A 27,321-nucleotide genomic window follows, 5' to 3' on the forward strand; every position below is an offset into this window, starting at 1 on the left:
AACAAACTCAGGGAATCGTTTGCCTGGTTCTCTGCCCTCGATCGGTAGGGGGGACTGTCCCATCATTGAGGGGTGAGGGGGGAACAGCCAGCACCCTAGGGCCACATCTAGAGCAATTTATTTAAAGGGGATGCAAAGCCGCGGTTGCTTTTTGTTGGGGGGTGTCGGTGCCTGAGGCCTGGGCTTGCGAGGGTTAACGGGCCCTGACCAGCTCCCAGCTGAGAGCCCCTTGCTGGAGATGCATAAAGGGCTCCTTAAAGGCACAAATCCCATCATGTCCCGTGTGCTCCCCAGCCCCGGTCATCCGAGGCTCTCAGAGCAGCCTGAGGCCTTGCCAGCCGAATGCATTCTCCCCAGAGTGAGGCAGGCTGGCCGGGGGTGGGGCCTCACCATAGCCTGCTGTGTTTCCTGGCCCAGCTCTTTCTGATTCCTCACGCTCCCTTTAGGTTTCATTTCTCTGGGTTTCAGCTTCCTGATCTCTGTGCAAAGAGCTGGCAGGTGCCCAGGACAGGGAGCGGGGACAGCAGGAGAGACGTCACCCACCCTTCCCCTCTGAACATTCCCCTCCCCACACCCTCCTCCTGCGAACACTTGCACGAATCACATGCATGCCCCTGTGAACATATTCCCCCCCCCACCCCCCCACACCCACACACACAGCCTCCCACTGCTGTGCTGGGGCTGATCCTGGCTCTGTGGGGCCCCGCAGAGGGTTGCAGGGGTTGGGTGGCATAGAAGCAGGGCTGCGACTGCCCCTCATGCCTGGTCTCTGTGCAGGGTTGAGTGACTGGGGTGCCCAGCTGGTGGGAGGGAGCCGCGTTCCCCATGGGCTGTTAACCCTCTGAATCCCTTCCTGTTGTCAGCTCCCAGTGGCTATGTGAGCAGGGAATGACTGAGATCTCCTGTAACATCTAGTGATAGGCTGGGGGAAAACGACTTCTGTATTTACATGAGTACATAAAAGGTTGTTACAAGGAGGCGGGAGAAAAATTGTTTTTCTTAACCTCTGAGGACAGGAGAAGAAGCAGTGGGCTTAAATTGCAGCCAGGGAGGTTTAGGTTGGACATAAACTTCCTAGCTGTCAGGGTGGTTAAGCACTGGAATAAATTGGCTAGGGAGGTTGTGGACTCTCCATCATTGGGGATTTTTAAGAGCCGGTTAAACGCCTGCCAGGGATGGTCTAGACTCTAGATCATACCTAGCCCTGCCTTGAGTGCAGGGGACTGGGCTAGATGACCTCTCGAGGTCCCTTCCAGTCCTACGATTCTATGAACTCACCTTCTCTGCCTCGATATCCAGCAGACAGAGCTGCCGTGCCAAAGGGAGCAGTGTTGGCTGCTGGTGGGTTACAAATCACTTTACTATTGAATGCAGGGGAATGACAGGTTGTTACCTTGTTGTATGAGTAAAGGGCAGCAGAAGTGGGCTGAGCCTGTCCTGATGCAGGCCACCACCCTCCAGTGAAGTGCTCTCGTGAAGCAGGGTGTAGGCAGCGTCTCTGGAGACCCGTGGTGCTGGAGCCAGCTCTTGTCAGTGCAGGCAGCTGAGGCATTGGGTCCCCAGGGCATTCCCCTGGGCAGCTCTCCCACTCCTGTCTGGCTGGGGCATGGGGAGCCTGGGACTCCACAGCCACAGGGGAGTTCCCAACCCACCTTCCCCAGGGTGGGCTTTGCTGAAGGGCCGCACTCGCTGTTTACAGTTGCTGTAACTACAGGGTTTGGCAGCTCCCTGGCACGGTGAGTCGCTCCTGCGCAGAGCACAAGACTAGGAGCAACGTCCGGGTCAAATTGTCGTACAGACATCCACCTTTTACCAAAAAAGCCAAAGAAACAACAAAAAAGATAAGAACGTTCAAAGCAGCTTATTTGTGTTTCTATTGCATTTGGGTCTAGTAAACAATAGAGACACCTGTACATTGTTTTTATTCTTGAGTCTGCAAAATACAAATCCTACATTTAGATAAATTACAATGGCGTGGACGTGTCCATGTGCATATTTGTTTGTTTTTCCTAAAGTTAATTAAGTCTTTTAGGAAAAATTGTCAGAGCGGCCACCAGCAAGAGTTGGTGATGAGCTCTAGCGGCCGAGCCATCGACCTGGTGCGGGACGGTGGTGCAGGGAAAGAGAGCGCCCGAGCAGTGAGGTTTCCCGCTACTCACCGAGCGCTGGGTTCAGTGGTGGGACCTGAGAACGTGGCATCGCAGAGAGCGGCGGGTGGCGGCAGAGAAGCAGCAGCAGCGCCGGGGTGACCGATGGTGGCAGAGGGAAGGGTGGCAGCAGGGTCCGTTGTGCTCAATGCACGTCCTGGGTGGGGGTGGGAGGGAACCCACATGAAGGCCCCTCTGAGCTCTGGGTCTTTGCTGACCAAGGATGACCAACTGTGAGTGGGGTGCAGTGGAGGGAGAGGGGAGCGATGTGCTAATGGGACATTCATTCCTCAGACTTTCCCACCAGCAGCTGGGAAACTGAGGCAAAAGACACTGCCCTTTGTTAAAGGGGGAAAGGACTGAAAGGCAAAGGAGGAATGTGTGTGTGTGATAAGAAAAGAGATCCTTATGCTTTCAGTCTCCCTAGGTTCGGCCTCCCTGTCCAGCATCTGTCATCTGGTAGGATCCCTTCTCCTGCAAAGAGGACCCCTCCCACCCTAAATAATGAGGAGTCAATCAGTAAAGGTAAAATCAAATAAAGTGTATTGAAGGGTTTATAACAAAGAGTGGGACAAATAAGAAGGGGAATAAAGAGCAAAATTGCGCAATACAGTGATTACCCCCAAACTCAACCCTACGAAACAGATATAAAATCCGTCTTGGCAGATCAAAGCGACAGCAGGTGCTTGGGACCTCAATCCTCTGGCTAACGGCAAGGCTTTGGAGAGGAGCTCCAAGGAGTCCCTTGATGTTCCTTCGGGGCCCCAGGAAAACAGAAGAAATGGTACGCTCAGGAGCACAGCGATGGACGATGACAAAGGTAAGTGCTGTTTCTTCTCCTCTCTTCTCTTTAGAGGTGAGGAAGCTGTAGGAGGAAAATCCCTAGGATGGATAGATGTCTGCAGGTAAGACCCATGACCCGTGACCGTCCCTGGCTGCCACTCAGTTGGACAGCCCTGAGGCCATGTTCGGGCCAGCTTTTTATACACTTGCCCGGGAAACCCCTTAGAAAAGGCGGGAAGCCCCTTCTGGGAAACCCCTTAGGAAAACCAGTTCTGACTGGAAGTTGTTTACAACTCCAGGAGAAATAAAAGAGCGGGAAAATGGACCTATAGCTCACGTGGGCATAAAATTCCATTTTGAAACCAACATGGATTCCTGTAGTCACAAAACATACGAAAATGAACCCACCTAACAAAAGTGTGCTGTGGGGTTGGCTTGGCTTAGAATCATAGAATCACAGAATCATAGAATATCAGGGTTGGAAGGGACCTCAGGAGGTCATCTAGTCCAACCCCCTGCTCAAAGCAGGACCAATCCCCAATCAAATCATCCCAGCCAAGGCTTTGTCAAGCCTGACCTTAAAAACTTCCAAGGAAGGAGATTCTACCACCTCCCTAGGTAACGCATTCCAGTGTTTCACCACCCTCCTAGTGAAAAAGTTTTTCCTAATATCCAACCTAAACCTCCCCCACTGCAACTTGAGACCATTACTCCTTGTCCTGTCCTCTTCTACCACTGAGAATAGTCTAGAACCATCCTCTATGGAACCACCTCTCAGGTAGTTGAAAGCAGCTATCAAATCCCCCCTCATTCTTCTCTTCTGCAGACTAAACAATCCCAGCTCCCTCAGCCTCTCCTCATAAGTCATGTGTTCCAGACCCCTAATCATTTTTGTTGCCCTTCGCTGGACTCTCTCCAATTTATCCACATCCTTCTTGTAGTGTGGGGCTGTAGCCAGACAGCCAGCCCCCCCCCCTCAGACCAGCATTGCTGGAAACACACGGGAGCCAAAACACCAGGGCACTCCAGCACAGCCTTTGAAGCTGAGAGAAGCACAGGTGTGCTGCGACAATGTGCCTCTGGGAACGTATACAACAATTGGGCTCACAGCAGGCAGAGGCGCTGTGACAGACATGGCTCTTAGCCCCTACTAAAACAGCATGATGCACACACACCAACATCCTAGGTGGGAAAATATTTACCCTGATAAAAGAAGTGTCCAGTAGTCGAAACTTATTGTTTCTCCCTTGCAAGTGTGAACTACTCTTGCGAGAGCTGGCGTCACCCCGACAGACCAGCCCCAATTTAGCATAGAAAGGAGAAAGAGAATAAAGGAGTACAGAGGTATAAGTAGGGGACCTACAGCACCATGATTTTTGAGTGCTTTTCACTATCTATCTGCTGGTCAGATAAGTGACAGCCTCCCAAGGCTTCTGCAGCTAAGAGGGTCCCTGAGCCTTGTCCCTTATTCGTCTTTCCGCGGAATTGAGTGACCGATCCTGGCTTGGCACCGCTGGAATCGAGAGATGCAAGGAGGGTAAGAAGCACCCACACCTGATCTCCTATCTTTAGTGTACACATATTTTGAAATAGAGCTCTATACTTTGTTTTCTTTCTTTGGGATTGTAGCTTCAGTTTTGTAACTTGTTTGTGTGTGTAACATCTCTACACTTAAATAAGTAGGCACTAGCAATTTTGTAACCACATGATTAGAATCTAGTTTAATAAATTTTGGTAACCATTTATGCATAAGCCTGACTTGTTTCTCTGGTTTACTGTGAAGCAGCCAACACAATTAAAGAACCTCAGCCGTTTTGGCTGTAAAGCCTGGCCATTAGGTGAGAGTACTAAGAGCCTAGCGTTGAGTTGTGCCGCCTCCACGGGGCAAACTCTTGGGGCACCTGTCAGTCAATCCTGACTGCCCGCTGCGAAGGAGCTCTGAGCTCTAGCAGTTAAAGTCACGGGTGTGGAGAGGCTCTTAGTGCTGCCATTGGGGCACCTGTCAGTCAGTGTTGACTGCCCGCTGCGAAGGAGCTCTGAGCTCTAGCAGTTAAAGTCACGGGTGGTTAGGACCTTGGGGCATCCGTCAGCCTAGCCCGGGCTGCCCGCCGCGAAGGGACAGTGCGTCCTAGCGGTTAAAGTCACGGATGGTATAAACGGGCATAGCTGGCACCTCACCAAACATCCCTGGCCATCGGCTAACAGGGGCCCAAAACTGGACACAGTACTCCAGATGAGGCCTCACCAATGTCGAATGTGAGGCCTCATCTGGAGTACTGTGTCCAGTTTTGGGCCCCACACTACAAGAAGGATGTGGATAAATTGGAGAGAGTCCAGCGAAGGGCAACAAAAATGATTAGGGGTCTAGAGCACATGACTTATGAGGAGAGGCTGAGGGAGCTGGGATTGTTTAGTCTGCAGAAGAGAAGAATGAGGGGGGATTTGATAGCTGCTTTCAACTACCTGAAAGGGGGTTCCAAAGAGGATGGCTCTAGACTGTTCTCAATGGTAGCAGATGACAGAACGAGGAGTAATGGTCTCAAGTTGCAATGGGGGAGGTTTAGATTGGATATTAGGAAAAACTTTTTCACTAAGAGGGTGGTGAAACACTGGAATGCGTTACCTAGGGAGGTGGTAGAATCTCCTTCCTTAGAAGTTTTTAAGGTCAGGTTTGACAAAGCTCTGGCTGGGATGATTTAACTGGGAATTGGTCCTGCTTCGAGCAGGGGGTTGGACTAGATGACCTTCTGGGGTCCCTTCCAACCCTGATATTCTATGATTCTATGATTCTATGAATAGAGGGGAACGATCACGTCCCTCGATCTGCTGGCTATGCCCCTACTTATACATCCCAAAATGCCATTGGCCTTCTTGGCAACAAGGGCACACTGCTGACTCATATCCAGCTTCTCGTCCACTGTAACCCCTAGGTCCTTTTCCGCAGAACTGCTGCCTAGCCATTCGGTCCCTAGTCTGTAGCTGTGCATTGGGTTCTTCCGTCCTAAGTGCAGGACCCTGCACTTATCCTTATTGAACCGCATCAGGTTTCTTTTGGCCCAATCCTCCAATTTGTCTAGGTCCCTCTGTATCCTATCCCTGCCCTCCAGCGTATCTACCACTCCTCCCAGTTTAGTATCATCCGCAAATTTGCTGAGGGTGCAATCCACCCCATCCTCCAGATCATTTATGAAGATATTGAACAAAACCGGCCCCAGGACCGACCCCTGGGGCACTCCACTTGACACCGGCTGCCAACTAGACATGGAGCCATTGATCACTACCCGTTCAGCCCGACAATCTAGCCAACTTTCTACCCACCTTATAGTGCATTCATCCAGCCCATACTTCTTTAACTTGCTGACAAGAATACTGTGGGAGACCGTGTCAAAAGCTTTGCTAAAGTCAAGAAACAATACATCCACTGCTTTCCCTTCATCCACAGAATCAGTAATCTCATCATAGAAGGCTATTAGATTCGTCAGGCATGACCTACCCTTGGTGAATCCATGCTGACTGTTCCTGATCACTTTCCTCTCGTGTAAGTGCTTCAGGATTGATTCCTTGAGGACCTGCTCCATGATTTTTCCGGGGACTGAGGTGAGGCTGACTGGCCTGTAGTTCCCAGGATCCTCCTTCTTCCCTTTTTTAAAGATTGGCACTACATTAGCCTTTTTCCAGTCATCTGGGACTTCCGCCGTTCGCCACGAGTTTTCAAAGATAATGGCCAATGGCTCTGCAATCACATCCGCCAATTCCTTTAGCACTCTCGGATGCAACTCGTCCGGCCCCATGGACTTGTGCACGTCCAGCTTTTCTAAATAGTCCCTAACCTTATGATCACAGCTTATGATCACATGTGTTTGAATGTGGTTGTGATGTTTTCCCAAACTAATGCTGCGTTCCCTTTCCCTTTCAATAGCAGTTCTCTTTTGTAAAACACAGACTCAGTGCCTGTGAGTGGGGATGTATTGTCTCTTGGAGGCGCCTGGGGCGGTGTTAAGTTTTCCCAGATTACTGCGGTGGGGGGGCTCGAGCCAGTTCTGCACACACAGTGGTGCGGAATTCCCCCAGGAGTAGTAACATAACCCAGTCATTGTCCAACACTGACCAGTTGGAAAAAGGTCCAAGGGGTGGTATTCACGGAGCTCAGCCTGCTTAGTACTGTGGCAAATGCTTCCAGCTCTGGTGGGGCCTGATGATTACACAACCGCTAGAAACGTCCCTGCTTTGTGTCTGAGTGGAGATAAGACCAAGAGGAGGTGGGTGGGCCAGAAGAGAGAAGAAACTCTGGTTATTGCAGATATCTAGAGGGAGACGAAGTCCTGTCCCTTATCCAAAAGGCCAGGCCCATCCTGCCTCCCTCTGAGGGTCCCCTTCCTCTCCTCCACTGAGATCTGGGCAGTTCAGGACACAGTCAGAGGGGGCTGGATGGACGCCTCTATGCAGGGCCAGGATTGGGACAGAGGAGACACACACAGAACTGCATGCTCAGGAGAGTTTATTCTTGTTGTGGGCTGCAGCCACTGAGGGGAAGGGGCAGGAATGTAACTAGAATAGATACACTTCGGGGAAGAGAGTTTGCAGCTGGGGAAGTGAGATCTGGTCTTTCAGGGAGGGAGAGGACTGTCCCTTGATGCAGCAAAGGCATCGGAAAGTCTGGGACCTTGTCTGATCATGCCCAAGGAGCCCAGTTCTTTTGCATCCCAGGCACTGAGCTCCCCCTTTAGGCGCAGGCGAGCGACTCTCCTCGCTAGGGTCGATACTTGCAAACGTAGCCGTTTTTCATATGACAGTCTTTATCATTCCAGTTCTTAAAATCTAGATGGCAAAACCAATCAGTGGGGCAATGGAAGGGCGAGTGGGGCCATTCCTGCCCTTACAGTGATGTCCCTCCTCATTGCACACTGCTGAGAGAAGACCCCAGCTCCTGTGCATGAGGCTGCAAGGATGAGGAGGCTGGAGATGAAGGCCCATGTGCCTCAGACAGGGACAGGCTCCATTGTTCCATGAGGGACGCTGTGTCCAGCAAAACTATCTGCCCTCACCAGCGTCTTCAGCCCTGGCTCTGAGCCCTTTAATTTCAGCCTTTCGCTTGGGCCTCCAAATGAAATTTGTCCCCTTCTTGGGGATACCACTTTGCTGGTGGGGGAACCTGGGCCCAAAGACTAGCCCAGGTTCTGACCCAGGGACACTCTGCACAGCAGCCGTGCGCCACTCACTGCAATTCGTTGCTGCTACTTCCCTGCCCCCCTCATAGCTCAGGGTTAAAATTCTCAGAGCTTCTCTCTTCCCAGCTTCAGCAAATGCGGCTAGAATGAAACTCGGGTTGTCCCCAGAGTTGCTCTGGCCAGAGAGGAGTGTGAGTGCCCCTGTGGTCCCAGCCAGACACTGCCCTGTTAGCACCCGCAGCTCCTGTCACCTGAGCCTGCTGGGCTCTGATTGGCTGCTTCCATGGGGCCGCTCTCGGCAGCCCTTTGCTGCTCTTTTCCTGGGGCAGGATGTGATAGGACCACGGGGCCTCCAGTAGGGGCCACAAAGGCCTGGTGCAGCCTGTCTCACGCGCTCATGAGCCATGGGGCCCCACTTTCAAGAAGGGGTGCCAGATCCAGAGTCTAGGACCAGGGAGTGAGCCTAGAGGTCAAAGAAGCAGGCAGTGCTAAGGCCTGTCCAGAATCCAGGGAGATCGGCACCGACTCCGTGGGTGCTCAGCAGCTGCTGGCAGCCCTGTGGATCAGCTCCTTTCCCCACCCCCCCACCTACTAGCAGGTGCTGCCAATCAGCCCCTCCTGCACGCCGTGATCAGCTGTTCAGCCACATGCAGGAGGTGCTGGGGTGAGGGGGAGGAGCGGAGGCAGGAAGAGGTGGGGTAGGCGTGGGGGCTTGGGGAAGGGCTGGAGTGGGCGTGGGGCCTGGGGCGGGGAAGGGGTTGAGCCCGCCCCCCGGGGAACTCAGGAAGTCGGCACCTCTGCCGAGGGATATCAGAAATACACCCATCCAGTTCTGGGAGCCAGTCCCAGCAGCCTGGTAAGCGTCCAGCACAGGTGACCTCAACCACGGCGGGGAGAACTGGCCTAACAGTGGCAGCCACCCTGGAGGGCTGTACCAATGGAGCGAAAGCAGCTCCGTGTTTGTGTGTAGACAAGCCCTTAGCAACAGACTGAAAACGTAGTAAAGTGTCACAAGGCCTGATTCTCATTTACTTCTCACTGACACCGCTCTGGCACTTCTGAAACGTCAGCCTTGGCTCTTAAGTACATAAGAACGGCGATACTCAGTCAGACCAATGGTCCATCTAGCCCAGTCTCCTGTCTTGTGACAGCGGCCACCGCCAAGTGCTTCAGAGGGAATGAGCAGAACAGGTCATCATCAAGTGATCCATCCCCTGTCGCCCATTCCCAGTTTCTGGCAAACAGAGGCTAGGGACACCATCCCTGCCCATCCTGGCTAATAGCCATTGATGGTCCTATCCTCCAGGAACTTCTCTAGTTCTTTTTTGAACCCTGTTATAGTCTTGGCCTTCACAACAAAGAGATCCACAGGTTGACTGTGCGTTGGGTGAAGAAATATTTCCTTTTGTTTGTTTTAAACCTGCTGCCTATTCATTTCATTTGGTGACCCCTAGTTCTTGGGTTATGAGACGGAGTAAATAACACTTCCTTATCTACTTTCTCCACATCAGTCATGATTTTATAGACCTCTATCATTTCCCCTCTTAGTCATCTCTTTTCCAAGCTGAAAAGTCCCAGTCTTATTAATCCCTCCCCATATGGAAGCCGTTCCATACCCCTAGTCATTTTTGTTGCCCTTTTCTGAAACTTTTCCAATTCCAATCGAACTTTTTTGAGACGGGGGAACTACATCTGCACGCAGTGTTCAAGATGTGGGCATACCATGGATTTAAAGAGAGGCAATAAGATATTTTGTGTCTTCTTATCTGTCCTTCTCCTAACAATTCCCAACATTCTGTTTGCTTTTTTGACTGTCGCTGCACATTGAGTGGATGTTTTCAGAGAACTCTCCACAATGACTCCAAGATCTTTCTTGAATGGTAACAGCTAATTTAGACCCCATCATTTTCTATGTATAGTTGGGATTATGTTTTCCAATGTGCATTACTTTTCATTTATCAACATTGAATTTCATCTGCCATTTTGTTGCCCAGTCACCCAGTTTTGTGAGATCTCTTTGTGAGAGGACCTTCCCTCTTATCCCATGACAGGTTACTTTGCTTAAGAGCCTTTGGTGAGGGACCTTGCCAAAGGCTTTCTGAAAATCTAAATACATGTTGACACTTTCCCAGCAAATCATGTTCATCAATGTGTCTGATAATTCTGTTCTTTCCTATAGTTAGTTTCAACCAGTTTGCCGGGTACTGAAGTCAGGTTTACCGGCCTGTAATTGCCAGAATCACTTCTGGAGCCTTTTAAAAAAAATGGCCTCACATTCGCTGTCGTCCAGTCATCTGGTGAAGAAGCCGATTTAAATGATCGGTTACAGACGACAGTTAGTAGTTCTGCAATGTCGCATTTGAGTTCCTTCAGAACTTTTGGGTGATGCCATCTGGTCCTGGTGACTTATAATGGTTTAGTTTATCAATTTGTTCCAAACCCTCCTGTAATGACACCTCAATGTGGGACAGTTCGTGTTCTGTTAGTGACTGTCCTGGTGCTTTACTGTGAGCTCGACACGCCTGTAGGGTCCTATGTGTGCTGCTCACCCCGATGCAATCTAGAGGCAGGAGAAGCAATGTTTCAATACAAAGAGACTGATTTATTTCTGTTTTCTCTGTAACTTATGTTTTTACTTCATTTACAATAAATCAGATCCTTGACAAGCTGGGGAAACTGGTGCCATGTAAATGTGAGTCGTGGTCAAGGTGAGATGGGGAAAGCAAAGATGTGTCTATATAATTATTCCCATTACAGGCACTCATCTATGCAAATGCAAAAACTCAACGCTGTTAGAAGAAACTCCACACCTACTTGCTGCGTGGAGGTTGGAAGGCCACAGAGCTGGAGGGTAGGTTTGCGTAGAGACAAGGATGGTCGCACCGTCCCCTCTGAGTAGAAACAGCTGCTCAGTATCAGAAGCTAAACTGTCTCTGCGGTGATACTTACAAAACACTTGACAATGGCTGGGTAGCTGGTGGGCTGAGGCCACTGTCCATTTTGCTGACCAGTATTGTCTCCCTGTGCTCCCCTGTCCATCTGCTGGTTTGCTCCTGTTGTCCCTTGTTGCAGACTGTAGACTCTTTGGAGCCAGACACAATGGGGTCCTGGTCCATGTCTGGGCTCCTAGGCGTGACCACAAGACAGGTAGCTAATAATAATTAACAGCAGCAGCAGCAGCATGTGCCATAGTCTGAATCATTTGCAACACAAATGTCATTGTTACACAGGTGGGGAAAGTGACTCACTTCAGAAGGAGGTCTTGGTGTGTCCAGGGAAGGGAAAGGATCCCCCATTTTCTCCACATCTCCAGTCTCCTGCTCTGTTGTTGCCACGAGTGGACTTCCTCCTTTATTCAAGAGAATGACTTTCAGTCTCGTGAATGAAGTCACGTATGGCCTCAGCCTCAGTGGTTTGGGAGTTCTGCTGGAATATTTCTGCCACCTTTTCCAACTTCCTTTTCAGTTGTGGCCTCTCTGGGAGTTGCCTGGAATGGCGAAACCTGCTTTGTACATCTCAGCTGCCTTCTGCACACTGTTCTTCTTGTAGAAGAGGAAATTTCCCCAGTGAAGGCAGACTGCCTGCTGACACTTCTTGCTGAGGCTGGGCATTGCACTCACGAGATTGAGATAAATCTCTTCTCGGTAGTGAGGTGTGTTTTCTCCATACATGTCAGCTAAAGCCAACCTTGCAAACACAGAGGCTGGAACTTTCTGCACAGCCTTTTTGAAGGCCTCAATAGCTGCTGCCAATATTTCTTCTCTTCTGCTGGATTTGGCCCCCCACAACTACATCTTGTAGCAGATGCCAAGGTCATAGTGAAGGAGATGATAATTGGGGTTCAGAGAGATTGCTCGCTCTAGAATAGAAATTTTTTTCCCTACAAATTCTAGTTGAAAGAACTTGGCTGCATGTCTCAGGACCTCAGGGTCCAGGCTATTCTGAACAACATCTTCTAAGAGGTCTTCTGCTTGCTGTCTATCCGATTCCTTAAGGATCTCGGCTAAATACACCTTAGCTTCATAGTTTTGCTGCTGTTCATGGAGAATGGCAACCAACTTCTTTTTGGCTGCTTCCCGAAGAACAGGCTTGTGTGAGTGAGTCCATGATGCAAAGACCGCAATTGCCAACCCTGCGAGAAATTCCCCATTTGCTTCATCTTCTCCTAATGCCATTTGGAAACACTTTGTGGCTTCAATGCCATTGCGGAAGCCTGCTGCCAGGAGAGACCAGCCTTTCTGTGCATATATCTCAGGGACCTGAGCTGCATGTGGAGAGCGGCTCTTCAGGGAGCTGTATATCTCTCTAACCTCGTCCAGGTAAAGCTCAACCAAATCATAGTGGGCCAAGTGATAATAGATCCAGGCATAGTTTCCGTAAATGACCAGGACCTGCCGGGGGAAGTTATCTGGATGATCTCTTTCCAGAATCTCTTCTGCTTCTCTAAGGCTTTGCAGAGCATCTTCATATTGCCCTTGCAGGTGGCAGAGATAAGCCTGCATGGCAAGGAGCGTGGGCTGGTTCTGGTAGTGAGTGTGGGCAATCCTGAGAGCCAGAGTTTGGAGGAGGTGAACTGCATCTACCTGGTATCTGATTTCAAAGTTCCAGGTGAAGTGGCGCTGGAGGGCCTGCAGCTTCTTCAGATGCAGGGTGCTGCGAAGAAAGGGAAAAATGAGACTCCATCTGGGCTGAATGAATTTCCACTACATGCTACAATGATGGGGCAGTGATTACAGAGTGACAGGGTTTCTTTCTGGTTAAAAGCAAATTGCTAAGTGGCAACAAAGAACTAAGCCTGGATTTCAGTGTCTGACGTCCTCACTCTCCCATGCATGGGATCAGTATGAATGGTTTGAATCTAACCTTTGTGAAATCCTCTTAGTACTTCCTGTGTCCTAGAAAGCAACACTGCCAAACCCCATGACTCATTGCAATAGATGCAGCCTGTGGTATTTGTTATGTCACAGAGAGCTCCCCGCTTGGTAACGTCAGGAGAATTTCTCAGGGGGGAAATAACAATGTACAACGTTTGTTCAAAATGTGTTTACCTGTTTGAATGCTCCTCCAGCACCAGAGCTGCTAAGTGAGAGTATTTAGAAGTGATTATTTTGTTGTGCAGTTCACCTTTAGGGCCGAAGCTAGCTATTAACTGGAATATTTGATGCGTGTTATTCCAAGCCAAAATGTACATCATGATGTCACAAAACAGAGCCCACAAAACAAAGGGATTTCCCATGTAAGAACTTGGTGAATGTGGAGCTAAGGTTGCAAATGCAGTCTGGACCAATAATGTAAGGTATGGGGGTTAACCTTAATAGAAATGTAACTTTTAAGGAGCTGATATCTAGAAAACTGAATCTTCAGGGAGCGCTTAAACCCCCTCAAACATTGGAAATCATCTGGCTGCCCACTGGGGTCATTTATGTCCTGGGATACGTATATGTGTGTGTGGAGAGAGAGTCTCGCACTGACTTCACTGGGGGCCATTTATCCAAGGAGACAGGAAGGGCCTGACTCTCATTTACACAAAGGCTAGTTCCCAGCACGCTGGCAGCGTAAAGCGAGTGTAAATGGAAAGGCCCCTTTGCACGGCCAGGGTGCTGTGAAATGGCCGCAGGGTGTGTCTACCCTGCAGTGAGAGGTGGGACCGTAGCATGGGCTGCCCTACCCGCACTAGCTGTAACCTAGATATCACAGCTGAAGACAGCAGTGACACTTGGCGGTGCAGGACCTGCAAGCCCATCTGGCCCCCAGGTACGTACTTGTGTTTCTAGGCCACATCCGGATCTGTGCCACTGCGGCTTCACTGCTCGGTTTAATCCCACTAGCTAGATTAAAGCTCGCATGGGGATGCCTACCTGAGCTAGACACACCTGCGACTGCACTGTAGCCATAACCTTAGTATCAATGGGAACGGGGCCCACTCTAGTCAGCAGGCAGGAGAGAAATGTAATGGGGAGATGCTGAGGGTCGGCAGAATGTAAATATTCTGTCTCCGGACATTTAATTGAGACAATGGAGGCCTGTTACACCCCTCCCCCTGCTGTGCATCCTGCATGCAGATGTGGTTGCCCCATCTCAAAACAGATATATTGGAATTGGAAAAGGTTTAGAAAAGAGCAACAAAAATGATTAGGGGTATGGAACGGCTTCCATGTTAGGAGAGATTAATAAGACTGGGATTGCTCATCTTGGAAAAGAGACGACTAAGGGGGGATATGATTGAGGTCTATACAGTCATGACTGGTGTGGAGAAAGTAAATAAGGAAGTGTGATTTACTCCTCATAACCCAAGAACTATCGGTCACCAAATGAAATGAATAGGCAGCAGGTTTCAAACAAAGAAATGGAAGTATTTCTTCCCACGATGCACAGTCAATCTGTGGAACTCTTTGTTGTGAAGGCCAAAAAAGAACTAGAGACGTTCATGGAGGACAGGTCCATCAATGACTATTAGCCAGGATGGGCAGGGATGGTGTCCCTGCCTCTGTTTGCCAGAAGCTGGGAATGGGTGACAGGGGATGGATCACCTGAGGATTCCCTGTTCTGTTCATTCCCTCTGGGGCACCTGCCGTTGGCCACTGTTGGAAGACAGGACAATGGGCTAGATTGACCTTTGGTCTGACCCACTGTGGCCGTTCTTATGGACTCTGTGGATGCAATGTCTGTTCTTTGTTCTGGAATTGGCCTGGATACAGCTGAAACCCTAAGAATTGAAGGCATAAACACACCTGAGAGTTATTTCTATGAGACTTTCTGATTCCTTCCTTTTCTTGAACTCAGAACAAAAACTGATGACACTATGTTTTTCAGTTAAAATGTAAAATTGCACAGCAGCCATTGCTCTACAACCCAGCACGGGACAGAACCTGCCACCCCTTGGGAGTTAAGTGATCTCCTCTCACCTAACTCTCATTCTCCATCCTTCCTGACCTCTGTGCTGCTTTTCATACTGTCAACCATGACATCCATCCCAACCTCCTGGGACCTCATGAAGAGGTTACATAAGAATGGCCCTATTGGGTCAGACCAAAGGTCCATCTAGCCCAGTGTCCTGTCTTCTGACAGTGGCCAATGCCAGGTGCCCCAGAGGGAATTGACAGAACAGAGAATCATCAAGTGATCCATCCCCTGTCGCCCATTCCCAGCTTCTGGCAATCGGAGGCAAGTTACACTTAGAGCTTGGTGTTGCATCCCTGCCCATCCTGTCAATAGCCCTTGATGGACCTGTCCTCCATGAACTTACCTAGTTCTTTTTTGAACCCTACTATTGTTTTGGCCTCACAACATCCCCTGGCAACCAATTCCACAGGTTGACTGTACGTTATATAAAGAAGTACTTCCTTTTGTTTGTTTTAAACCTGCTGCCTATTAATTTCATTGGGTGATCCCTAGTTATTGTGTTATGTAAAGGACTAAATAACACTTCCTTATTCACTTTCTCCACACCAGTCAAGATTTTATAGACCTTTATCATATTCCCCCCTTAGCCATCTCTTTTCCAAGCTGAAAACTCCCAGTTTTTTTAATCTCTCCTCAGATGGAAGCTGTTTCATACCCCTAATCATTTTTGTTGCCCTTCTCTCTACCTTCTCTATTGCAGTATATCTTTTTTGAGCTGGGGCAACCAGATCTGCATGCAGTATTTAAGATATGGGTGTGCCATGAATTTATATAGGGGTATTATCATATTTTCTATTTGATCTATCCCTTTCCTAATGGTTCCTAACATTCTGTCAGCTTTTTTTGACTGCCATCGCACAGTGAGCAGATACTTTCAGAGAGGTATCCACAATGACTCCAAAGTCTTTCTTGAGTGGTAACAGTTAATTTAGAACCCAGCATTTTGTATGTGTAGTTGGGATTATGTTTTCCAATGTGCATTTCTTTGCATTTATCAACATAGAATTTCATCTGCCATTTTGTTGCGCAGTCACCCTGTTTTGTGAGATCCTTTTAACTCTTCTCAGTCTGCTTTGGACTTAACTATCTTGAGTAATTTTGTATCATCCGCAAATTTTGCCACATCACTGTTTACCCCCTTTTCCAGATTATTTATGAAAACGTTGAACAGTCCTGGTCCCAGTACTGACCCTTGGGGAACACCACTACTCACCTCTCTCCATTCTAAAAACTGACCATTTATTTCTACCCTTTGTTTCCTGTCTTTTCATTGGTTACTGATCCATGAGAGGACCTTCCTTCTTATCTCATAACAGCTTCCTTTGCTTATGAGCCTGTGGTGAGGGACCTTGTCAAAGGCTTTCTGAAAGTGCAAGTACACTACTTCCCCTGGATCAGCCTTGTCCATATATTTGTTGACCTCCTCCAAGAATTGTAATAGGTTGGTGAGGCATAATTTCCCTTGACAAAACCCATGTTGACTCTTCCGCAACAAATAGGATGTATTAGCAGGAGCGTCGTAAGCAAGACACAAGAAGTAATTTTTCTGCTCTACTCCACGCTGATACAGCTTCAGCTGGAGCATTGCGTCCAGCTCTGGGCGCCACATTTCAGGAAAGATGTGGACAAATTGGAGAAAGTCCAGAGGAGAGCAACAAAAATGATTCAAGGTCTATAAAAGATGACTTATGAGGAAAGATTGAAAAAGCTGGGTTTAGTCTGGAGAAGAGAAGACTGGGAGGGGACATTTATGCACTTGAAAACGGTTATAAAGATTGTTACAAGGAGGAGGGAGAAAAATTATTCTTGTTAACCTCTGAGGATAGGGTAAGAATCAATGGACTTAAATTGCAGCCAGGGTGTTTTAGGTTGGACATTAGGAAAAACTTCCTGACTGTCAGGGTGGTCATGCACTGGAATAAAGTGCCTAGGGAGCGTGATGGCGTGGCTGCCTGCCACTGGCAGAAATGGGGTTAAAAGCAGCCCTACGGAGAGTGAGCTGCAGGCAGCCAATTAGAAAGGGGCTGAGAGAAGCAGGCAATCATGACCTGGCAGGCGCATATAAGAAGGGCTGCACGGCATAGCAGAGTTCAGTAGCTGAATGGAGTTTGTGGGGAGAAGACCAGGCTCTGAGCAGGAAGAAGGAGTGCCAGCACCTGGGATAGAGCAGTGCTGCAAGCAGGGGCTGGGGGAGCTAGAGAGAGCTCTGGGCTGGTTGCTACAACCTGCAGGCTGAGGACCTGAGGTATGGGCAGAAAAGGGTGCTGCAGCTACATGGGAAGTGGCCCTGGGACAATGGACTGAAGTTGCCACTGGAGGAGTGGCTGAACAGAGACCGTGGGTCCCCCGGAAGGGGGAGAACACAGAGGGTGGCAGAGCCAGGGGGCAGTGTCACTGAAGAGGACTCTACAGTTCTGGGAGCGGCGTGGGTGTCACGGAGTCCCCGGGCGATGCTCTGGAACTGCTCCCTACAAAGCCAGGCAGGACTCTGGGGCAGTCGCCTTTTTTCAGGACACACAGCTTCCACCTTCCTGGGTCTGACCTCGGAGCATTCAGCATCCTCTCCCCTCCGTGCGCTTCCCCCAGCGAGCCTGCCCAGGCGGGGTCCTGGGGAAGCCAGAGGGTCCTGCCCCCCAACTTCGCAGTCGGACGTGACTCTCAGCCAGCCAGTAAAAACAGAAGGTTTATTAGACGACAGGAACATGGTCTAAAACAGAGCTTGTAGGTGCAGAGAACAGGACCCCTCAGCTGGGTCCATTTTGGGGGGCAGTGAGCCAGACAACCATGTCTGTACTTCACTCCATGTCTCCAGCCAGCCCCAAACTGAAACTCCCTCCAGCCGCACCTCCTCTGGGCTTTGTCCCTTTCCCGGGCCAGGAGGTCACCTGATTCCTTTGTTCTCCAACCCTTTAGCTCTCACCTTGCAGGGGGGAAGGGCCCAGGCCATCAGTTACCAGGAAACAGGGTGTCGGCCATTCTCTGTGTCCAGACCCCTGCACACACCTGCCCTCTAGGGCTCTGCAGTGATCATACACCCTTACTCCACCACCCAGATACTCAAGAACTGTATAGGGGAAACTGAGGCACCCCCACACTATTCAGAGGAAACATTAAGAAGAGTCCCACTTCGTCACAGTGGGTCCTGGAACAAAAGTGATGGCAACAAGGCACCACCAGAGGAGGGGGCCCTGGTGAGTAGAGCTAATTCCTATCACAGCCAGCAGGAGGCGCCACAGTGGCGAATCCCATCCCATCACAGGGAGGTTGTGGAATCTCTGTCAAAAAGTAGGTTAGACAATCCCCTGTCAGTGATGGTCTAGATAATACTTAGTCCTGCCTTGAGTGCAGGGCACTGAACTAGAAGACTTCTCGAGGTCCCTTCCAGTCCTATGATTCTATGAAATTGTGTTCATCTGTGTCTGATAATTCTGTTCCTCATTATAGTTTCAATCACTTTGCCTGGTAGTGAAGTGAGGCTTACTGGACTGTAATTGCCAGGATCACCTCTGGAGCTTTTTTAGAAATTGGTGTCACATTAGCTATCCTCCAGACATCTGGTACAGAAGCTGGTTTAAATGATAGGTTACATACATAGGTTTTAGGACTGGACATTTCATTTCTGTTTAACTAGCTTCCTCATTTTTGTGTAGTTCCCCTTTCTGAAATTAAATGCTCCTGTGTGGGACTTCTTTGGTGGTCCCCTCCCCCCAGATATGTTCAATTTAATTATTTTATGGATGCTATCACAAAGCGGTTCAGCTAGATTCACCTCTTGGGCTGGATCCTGTGCTCCCGTTTAGAACTAAATCAAGCATGTAGAAGCACTTGTCCAGACTCTAGGGAGATGGGGATAAAAATCTCGGAGCAGAAGGAATTATGGTCCTTTTATCCTGTTTAGATTCTCAGGGGCAAAGATTCCTGAACACAAGCAAGAGATCCGCAGGACTAACCTGGGTTAGCCCTAATGGACACATCGAGCTGGCATATTTCATCAGCTCTGGCACCATGTGAATCCTAAGACTGCAGCACGTTTTTGTGTGTATGGTTACTTGTTTTAACTTTGTAAATAATGCTCTTATTTCTTTTTCCTGGTTAATAAATCCTAGTTTACTAGAGAAATGTCTACAAGTGTTGTCTTTGGTGTGAGATCTAAGGTGCAAATTGAGCTGGGTGTAAGTGAATGGTCCTTTGTGAGTGAGACTAACCTGAATATTTTGTGATCTTTGGTGTAAAGCAACCATGTGCCACAGAGCAAGCTTGCCTGGGTTGCGAGAGAGATTGGAATGCCCCAGGGGACTGTCTGTGGCCCCACGGTAAAGCTGCCTAGAACCTGAGGGGTTCAAACTTGTCACTTGGTTGGTGAAATCGAAGTATAGAACTCCCAGCCAGTTTGGGGTTTGTGCTGTGGTTCTTAAAAGTCTGCCCTGAGGCTGGTATTCTCACTCATGAGCCACTCCAGCCAGTGTGACAATAAATACGCTTCCCCATGGCCCTGCGGAGCCACCCCTGTGGCTGGCACAGCCTCCATCCCTGACACAGAGGGTCGCTGAGGGCCGCATTGCCCTCTAGGCCCTGCCCTCTCCAGCCACACTGCCAATGGGTGAAGTTTTCCGCAACCATTTTGGCTGCTATCTCCCATTACTCTCAATGGGGCTGAAGGCAGCAAGATGGCTGCCATTTCCCTACAAGCTGTCTGCACGTGGCAGAGAAGTTGCCTGTAATGAAGAGGGCAGCCATCTCCGACTGTGTTCAGTGAGACCCAAGCCCGGTGCAGCAGAGCGACCACCTTTGTTGGATGGAAGAAAGGGGGGAAAAAACCACAGGAGAATTAAGTTATGGATGGTCATCATAAGGGCCAAATCAATGAAATAAGTGTAACCCTTCTGCCCATCAGAGTTGGCAGCAACAAGGGCCGGGTTCAATATCTAGGGGATCCATTCCAATAACACAATGCAAACCGGCTCGAGCCCCCACCCAGTGACCTGGGACAAATATATACCACCCCCGCTGGGCGCCTCCAAGAGGCAATACTTCCCCTCTCGCAAGCACATAGTCTGAGTGTAGCAAAAAGCCTTTTAATAACAGAGAGAAACAATGTGGCATTATGTTGGGGAAACAGCACCAACAGGATTCATAACACAACCCATGAGCAAAAAAACCACCCCAAGCAAATTGGGGCATGCCCCTTTCCCTCGGGTTCTTGAGTCCCAGCACGCAAACGTCTCTTGAGTCCAGCAATCCACAAATCACCCAAAGTCCAAAAAGTCCAGCCCCAGAGTTCAAAAGTTCATCTGCATAGTGTTACTCCCCAGTCTGGCTAAAATGTGCCTGTGTGTGGGGAAAAGGGGCAAGGGGCACCTTACGTGTCCTGAAGCTGACTGCCCCACAGGGCTCTGCTCTGCTACGCTGTCTCACGAACGGCTCTGCTCCACCACGACCAGCTCCGCTCTGCACCACTCGCCGTCTCACGAACAGCTCTGCTCAGCTCGCCGTCTCACGAACACACCGCTGTCTCACGAACGGCTCCACTCCACCACGACCGGCTCTGCTCTGCACCGCTCGCTGTCTCAAGAACAGCTCTGCTCAGCTCGCTGTCTCACAAATGGCTCCGCTCTGTACAGCTCGCTGTCTCACGAACACACCGCTGTCTCACAGACGGCTCCGCTCCACCACGACCGGCTCCACGCCACACAGCTCGCCGTCTCACGAACAGTTCTGCTCAGCTCGCCGTCTCACAAACACACAGCTGCACTCTAGATCTTCCGGCTCCCCACCACTTGACACAGTGCTTAGTGATTTCAGCTCATAGTAGTGGGGGCCTTAGTGCTGGTGCACCTTAAGGCCAAAGTGAATGCAGCACAGTACCTGTAGCAAGACTCTTAATAGACCCAAAATTAGCTCTGACATTCCACAGTGGAGAAAGACAGAGGTGCAATTGGTGCTTCAGACCCTCACAAAGGGGCCCACACCCCCAAGTACTAATACCTGTCTCAAGTCTCTCTCCCTTCACACAGTTTTGGAACCCATGACCCTTGCCTAGCGAGTGCTACTTAGTTGATGATGAGTCCCTCCATCATAGCAAAAGGCCAAGTACAGTTCCAAGCACAGTTCCCATAATCAGGGTAATAACAATTTATTCTTCCTGCCCCAATAACAGAGACACTGGGGATCCCACAGCAGCCAAAGTGACCATTTGGCAGCTATGGCCTCAGTCTAGGCGGGGTGGGTGTGCCTATGCAAATGAGATCAGCCCCTGAAGTTTTTTTTCCACAACTTGCCACACCTCACCACCAGATGTCAGGGTGGAGCTCATCCTGACACTGCTTACATCAGGGACAGTCCTATAAAATAAAGAACGGGTGGTCATCCTAACACTCAGAGGCAAAATGTCTGGCGCTCCATGAGGGGTGCGTTGGGGGCTAGCCAGGACATGGTTACATCTCAGGAACAGCAGAGCCCTGTAAAGGGAGGGTGGAGAAGCTCTCGGGGGCAGGAGGCAGATTTAAGGTTTGTAGGGAATGGGGGGTAGGAGGCGGGGCGGGGGACAGGAAAGAGGCTGGTGGTGCAGGTGAAAGGATAGGGATGGGATGGGAGAGAGATGGAGGGGATCAGCTGGTGTGTCAGCTGGGGGAGAGCAGGAAGCCGTCCCGGTGTAAGGGGGCTGCTGGCCCCGCACTGACACTGAGTGGGGTTGTTTGGCTGCCCTCTGCCAATAGCGGGGAAGGGCCACGGAGAAATTAGAATCCTGAGACTGGCAGTCCCTGGGGCCAATGGGCAGGGGTCAATACTCTAGGTCAGGCTGATTGACAGGGCGGGCAGGCCAATGAGGGAGTCAGGAGCCTGGGGGCCTGTCCTCCGTGTGCGCTGGAGCTCCCTGAGCCAGGGCAGGGCTGAGCTAAGGGGAGAGCAGCCGCCAGAGCTGGGCAGGAGGCAGAGCTGCAGCAGCCAGGGGGCCGTGGTGGTGGAGAGGATGCTGGAGCGGGGGCAGGCGCTGGAGCCGGAGCACCCTGGGTTTGGGGGTGTTTACACAGGGGAGGAGCAGGAAGGGCTGGGAGAGGAATACCCCACAGCTGCTGGGTTGAGGTCCTTGGACTGGCATCCGGGGCAGAGGGCGGGCCGGGTTCCCCCACCAGTCAGTGCTGGGGTGACACATGAGGGAGAGCCCCTGGGGGCGGTGGGGGCCGTCTGGAGCAGCCTGCGATGACACCCGGCCGGGGCAGAACGTTAACGTGAGGTGATCGGGGGGGCTCAGGGAGAGGGAAGCGCGGCTGCTCCCAGCGCGTGAGAGGCCAGGGCGTGACCAAGGGGCTCGACGGGCTGAGTAAGCACGGGAAGGGGCATCCGAGCTACTTCCCCAGATGAGCCAGAAGACGGTGCTGCCCAGGGGTGAGTAGCACCAACCCTGTCACGCCATCTCAGCTCTCCACTGTGCCCACAGAATGGTCGCTCTGGTCCCCATAAAACTGCCTGAACCCCCGTAGCTGGGTCTACGCGGCTCCTTTCCAGCTCTGAGTGGTGATACATCCATCCACAAACAGCTGCTGGGAGGGGCCCCCAACCCCGGACAGCCCTGGGGCAGGTACCTGCTGACTGCCCAGGTTTGCTGTGGAAAGGGATTGCGGCTGGAAGCAGGGCACCTGCTCTGCGTGCAAAGCAGCCCCCAACCAGATAAGAGCTTTCCTGTGTTTTGCCCCTTCCCCAAGCTCCCCGTGGATCTACGCCCCGTCCCCTCCAGCATCCCCCGACAGGGCAAACCTGCCAGTTCCAACCCCCCTCTCACTCACTCACACCCAGCCTGCCCTGGCTGTCTGCTTATCCCTTCATCGCAGCGCAAAGGGGCCCATGGCGTTTGGACGCGCCTGGCCAGCTGGCAGCGCTGGGGTGAGCGTGTTCACCTGCACCTGATGGGGTCGCTGTGCCTGAGGGGTTGGAGCACACAGGACCCCTGGGAGGGCTTTTGAACGTGCCAGGTAAGGAGCCTTTACCCCTGCCCCACCCCTTTGTCCACCTCACCCACCTGAGAGTTTAGGGTCCTTTATGGTAATCCCTTGAGTGCCCAGCAGACCTCAAAGGTACCCCCTTAGCTGTCTAAGCGTCTATGGCTGCTTTTCCAAAGGGCTAGCAGTGTCTACTGAAAACCATGGAGAATCTTCCTCACCCTACCCCATTGAGAACAATAGAGGATTCCACCGCCCACCCCCCACCCCCCTGAGAATACTGCAGGGGTCTTGGACCCCAGCTGAGAACAATGGGAGCTGCTGTGTGCTGAGCTCTTTGGTAAATCTGGACACTCATTTCCACCAAGCGAGCTTCTGAAACTCCAGCCTTGGCTCCAGCTCTATTAGTGACTGTCACGGTGGTTTACTGTGAGTTCGAAGCGCCCGTGGGGTCCTGTGTGTGCTGCTCACCCTGATGCAATCTAAGGGCACGGAAAGGAATGTTCCAAGATGGTGTAATTGACTGATTTCTGTTTTCTCAGTTACTTTTATTGTAAATGAAATAAAACCATAGCAGATCAGTGACAAGCTGGGGATGAAGGTGCCATGTCAATGTGAGTCATTGTCAGTGAGAGGTGCTGAAAGCAAAGATGGGACTCATGATATAGACACACTACAGGCACTCAGCCATGCAAATACAAAAACTCAACGCTGTTAGAAGAAACTCCATTCTTATTTGCTGCGTGGACGTTAGAAGGCAGCAGAGCTGGAAGGTAGGTTTGCTTAGAGACAAGGATGGTCGCACTGTCCCCTCTGAGTAGAAACAGCTGCTCAGTGTCAGAAGCTAAACTGTCCTCTGCGGTGATACTTACAAAACACTTGACAACGGCTGGTGGGCTGAGACCACTGTCATTTTGCTGACCAGTATTGTCTCTTTGTGCTCCTCCGTCTGTCTGCCGGTTCCCTCCTGTTGTCTCTCGTTGCAGACGGTAGACTCTTTGGGGCCAGACGCAATGGGGTCCTGGTCCATGTCTGGGCTTCTAGGTGCTATCAGAAGAAAGGTAGCTAATAATAATGATAAGAAACAGCAGCAAGATGTGCTGTGGTCTGAACAATTCAGGGAACCCAGAATCATTTGCATCACGAATATCACTGTTACACAGGTGGGGAAAGTGACTCACTTAAGAAAGAGGTCGTGGTGTGTCCACGGAAGGGAAGGGAAAGGATCCTGCATTTTCTCTCCTTCTCCAGTCTCCTGCTCTGTTGTTGCCACCAGTGGATCTCCCCATGTACCACGGACTTTCATTCTCTTGAATGAAGTAATGTATGGCCTCAGCCTCTGTGGTTTGGAAGCTCTGCTGGAATTCTCCTGACACCTCTTCCAACCTGCTTTTCAGTTGTTGCCTCTCCAGGTAGTTGTCTGGAATGGCAAAACCTGCTTTGTACATCTTAGCTGCCTCCCACACTGACTTCTGCTTGTAGAAGAGGAAATCCCCCCAGTGAAGGTAGACTGCCTGCTGACACTTCTTGCTGAGGCTGGGCATTTCACTCAGGAGATTGAGATAAATCTCTTCTTGGTAGTGAGGTGTGTTTTCTCCATACATTTCAGCTAAAGCCAGCCTTGAAAACACAGAGGCTGGATCTTTCTGCACAGCCTTTTTGAAGGCCTCAATAGCTGCTGCCAATATTTCTTCTCTTCTGCCTGACTTGGCCTGCTCCAGTTGTTTCTTGTAGCAGACGCCAAGGTCATAGTGAAGGAGATGATAATTGGGGTTCAGAGAGATTGCTTGCTCTAGAACAGAGATTGCTTTTTCTATGAATTCTGGTTGAAAGAACTTGGCTGCATGTCTCAGGACCTCAGGGTCCAGGCTATTCTGAACAACATCTTCTAAGAGGGCTTTGGCTTGCTGTCTATCACACTTCTTAAGGATCTTGGCTAAATACACCTTAGCTTCATAGTTTTGCTGCTGTTCATGGAGAATGGCAACCAACTTCTTTTTGGCTGCTTCCCGAAGTACAGGCTTGTGTGAGTGAGTCCACGATGCAAAGACCGCAATTGCCAACCCAGCAAGAAATTCCCCATTTGCTTCGTCTTCTCTTAATGCAATTTGGAAACACTTTGTGGCTTCAGTGCCATTGCGGAAGCCTGCTGCCAGGAGAGACCAGCCTTTCTGTGCATGTATCTCAGGGATCTGAGCTGCATGTGGAGAGCGGCTCTTCAGGGAGCGGCAGATCTCTCTAACCTTGTCCAGGTAAAGCTCAACCAAATCATAGTGGGCCAAGTGATAATAGATCCAGGCGTAGTTTCCATAAATGACCAGGACCTGCCGGGGGAAGTTATCTGGGTGATCTCTTTGCAGAATCTCTTCGGCTTCTCTAAGGCTTTGCAGAGCGTCTTCATATTGCCCTTGCAGGTGGCAGAGATAAGCCTGCATGGCAAGGAGCGTGGGCTGGTTCTGGTAGTGAGTGTGGGCAATCCTGAGAGCCAGAGTTTGGAGGAGGTGAACTGCATCTACCTGGTCTCTGATTTCAAAGTTCCAGGTGAAGTGGCACTGGAGGGCCTGCAGCTTCTCCTTCAGACGCAGGGTGCTGCAAAGAGAGGGGAAAATGAGACTCCATCTGGGCTGAATGAATTTCCACTACATGCTGCAATCATCCCCACCACCATGACAGGGAGCGACACTGCCCCCCACCTCCAGTGAGTACCCCTGCTGCAGGTATCCCCTTCAGCACCCACCAATTGTACCCCCACCCCCACATTCCCTCCCCCTCCCCACTCGGCAGTGTCCTCTTTTTGGGAACCTGAAATATGGTCACCCTGGAACAAGCACCACACTGAACAATAGAACAACCTTCCCCCCCCCCGCCTTGTTAGACTCACAGGACCACCCCCCCCGCCTTGCTAGAGACACAGCCCCCCCCACCCCCCAGCTGTCCCTGCGCTCTGGTCTGGTGCCGGTGCCCTGCGCTCAGGGTGGTGCTGGGGGGGCAGTGGGGCTACGTGCAGCTGGTTCCCCTCCCAGCAGCCTCCCCCGCGCTGTAGCTCCGGGCTCCTGCTGCTGCTGCCTTTTCTCTCTGCATCTCCTGGGCTGGTCCCGTCCCGCCCCCCAGCTGCCCCTTGGCTCCAGCTCCCCAGGGATCAGAGTTAATCTCTCCCCCCCGCCCCACACGCACCCGCAGCCAGGTTTTGCAGAGGGGCGCGGAGGGGAGCAGGAGTTACAAGGCCAGTGAATAGTCTGGTAACAGCCACGTGGATGTTAGAAACTACAACAGAGAGAAGGAGGACTTGTGGCACCTTAGAGACGAACCAATTTATTTGAGCATAAGCTTTCGTGGGCTAGAGAATGCATCCGATGAAGTGAGCTGTAGCTCAGGAAAGCTTATGCTCAAACAAATTGGTTCATCTCTAAGGTGCCACAAGTCCTCCTTTTCTCTTTGTGAATACAGACTAACAGGGCTGCTCCTCTGAAACACAACGGAGAGGGGGCACAGGGCTGGGGGGGGCACTCTCTTACCGGCTCCTCCGTTGATGCGGAGCGAAGCCGGAGTGACAGCTGGCCAGAGGGGGAGTTCTCCGTGAAGGTACAGCGAGGGGAGCTCGCAGGGGAGGTGTCAACAGTGACCTGCACTAGCCCTGAGAGGCACCAGCCTGGAGAGTCAACAGGACGCAGAATCACCCCAGAGTGACCGCGCCCCAGAGATTTAAAAGCCGGAGATTTACAGCCCAGAAATGCGCAGAGGGGGGTGGCAAGCTGTCTGACTTTAGCCCTCGCTGGAAATGTCCCCCCCGCCCAGCGACCCCAATGCTCCTACCTCATTGCGATCCGCTGAGTCCCAGGCAGGGGAGGTGACGGCTCCTTTCACTGCCCCGGGTTTCTTCCCACGGTGTGGAAGTGCCCGGTTCTGGGAGAGACCCGAGTTCTGCCCGGGCAGGACGGACTGTGGCCGCCCGGGCGATGCTGCCCTTCATACGCAGGGCGGGTTGCTCGCTGGGGATCTCGCTGGTTTGGCTGGGGAGCTGCCTTTCCCCAGGAAGCGAGAGTGAGCAGGAGAAAAGGAAACTGAAACTTAACTTTCACTTCCCCTTGTCATCTTCAGCGTCCGCTCAGCCCGAGTCGCCACCTGCAGCTCCATGGGTGACATGGGGCTAGTTATGGGGTGTGTGTGTGTGTGTGTGTGTGTGTGCGCACACACGCGCTTGCACACGTACAATCCTGGCCTGGGCTTCCCAGCACACAGACGGGGTCACTCACCATCACCACGCCGCGGCGCGCTCCCCGCTACGCCCCCAACCAGCTCCACAGCCCCCTGCCCCGAACCGGTTGCCCGTGTCCCGGCCCCGGCCAGCCCTTCCCCACCACCGAGGGGTGTTCGTATCGCCCT

The 27,321-nt window shown here is 51.2% G+C and overlaps 1 protein-coding gene and 1 pseudogene across 1 annotated transcript; both read right to left on the reverse strand.

Annotated features, from left to right (window-relative positions):
• Positions 1 to 11,449: 11,449 nt before the first annotated feature.
• Positions 11,450 to 23,968, reverse strand: LOC141991517 (interferon-induced protein with tetratricopeptide repeats 2-like; annotated as a pseudogene).
• On the reverse strand, positions 23,431 to 26,756 carry LOC141991605 (interferon-induced protein with tetratricopeptide repeats 5-like). Its single transcript, XM_074959965.1, has 2 exons — positions 26,752 to 26,756; positions 23,431 to 25,527 (listed from the first exon to the last, which is right to left on the reverse strand). The coding sequence occupies exons 1-2, from the start codon at positions 26,754 to 26,756 to the stop codon at positions 24,120 to 24,122; spliced, it is 1,413 nt and encodes a 470-aa protein (XP_074816066.1). The 3' UTR covers positions 23,431 to 24,119.
• Positions 26,757 to 27,321: the final 565 nt, after the last annotated feature.

Source organism: Natator depressus, chromosome 1 (assembly GCF_965152275.1).
Source record: "Natator depressus isolate rNatDep1 chromosome 1, rNatDep2.hap1, whole genome shotgun sequence".
Taxonomy (NCBI): Eukaryota; Metazoa; Chordata; order Testudines; family Cheloniidae; genus Natator; species Natator depressus.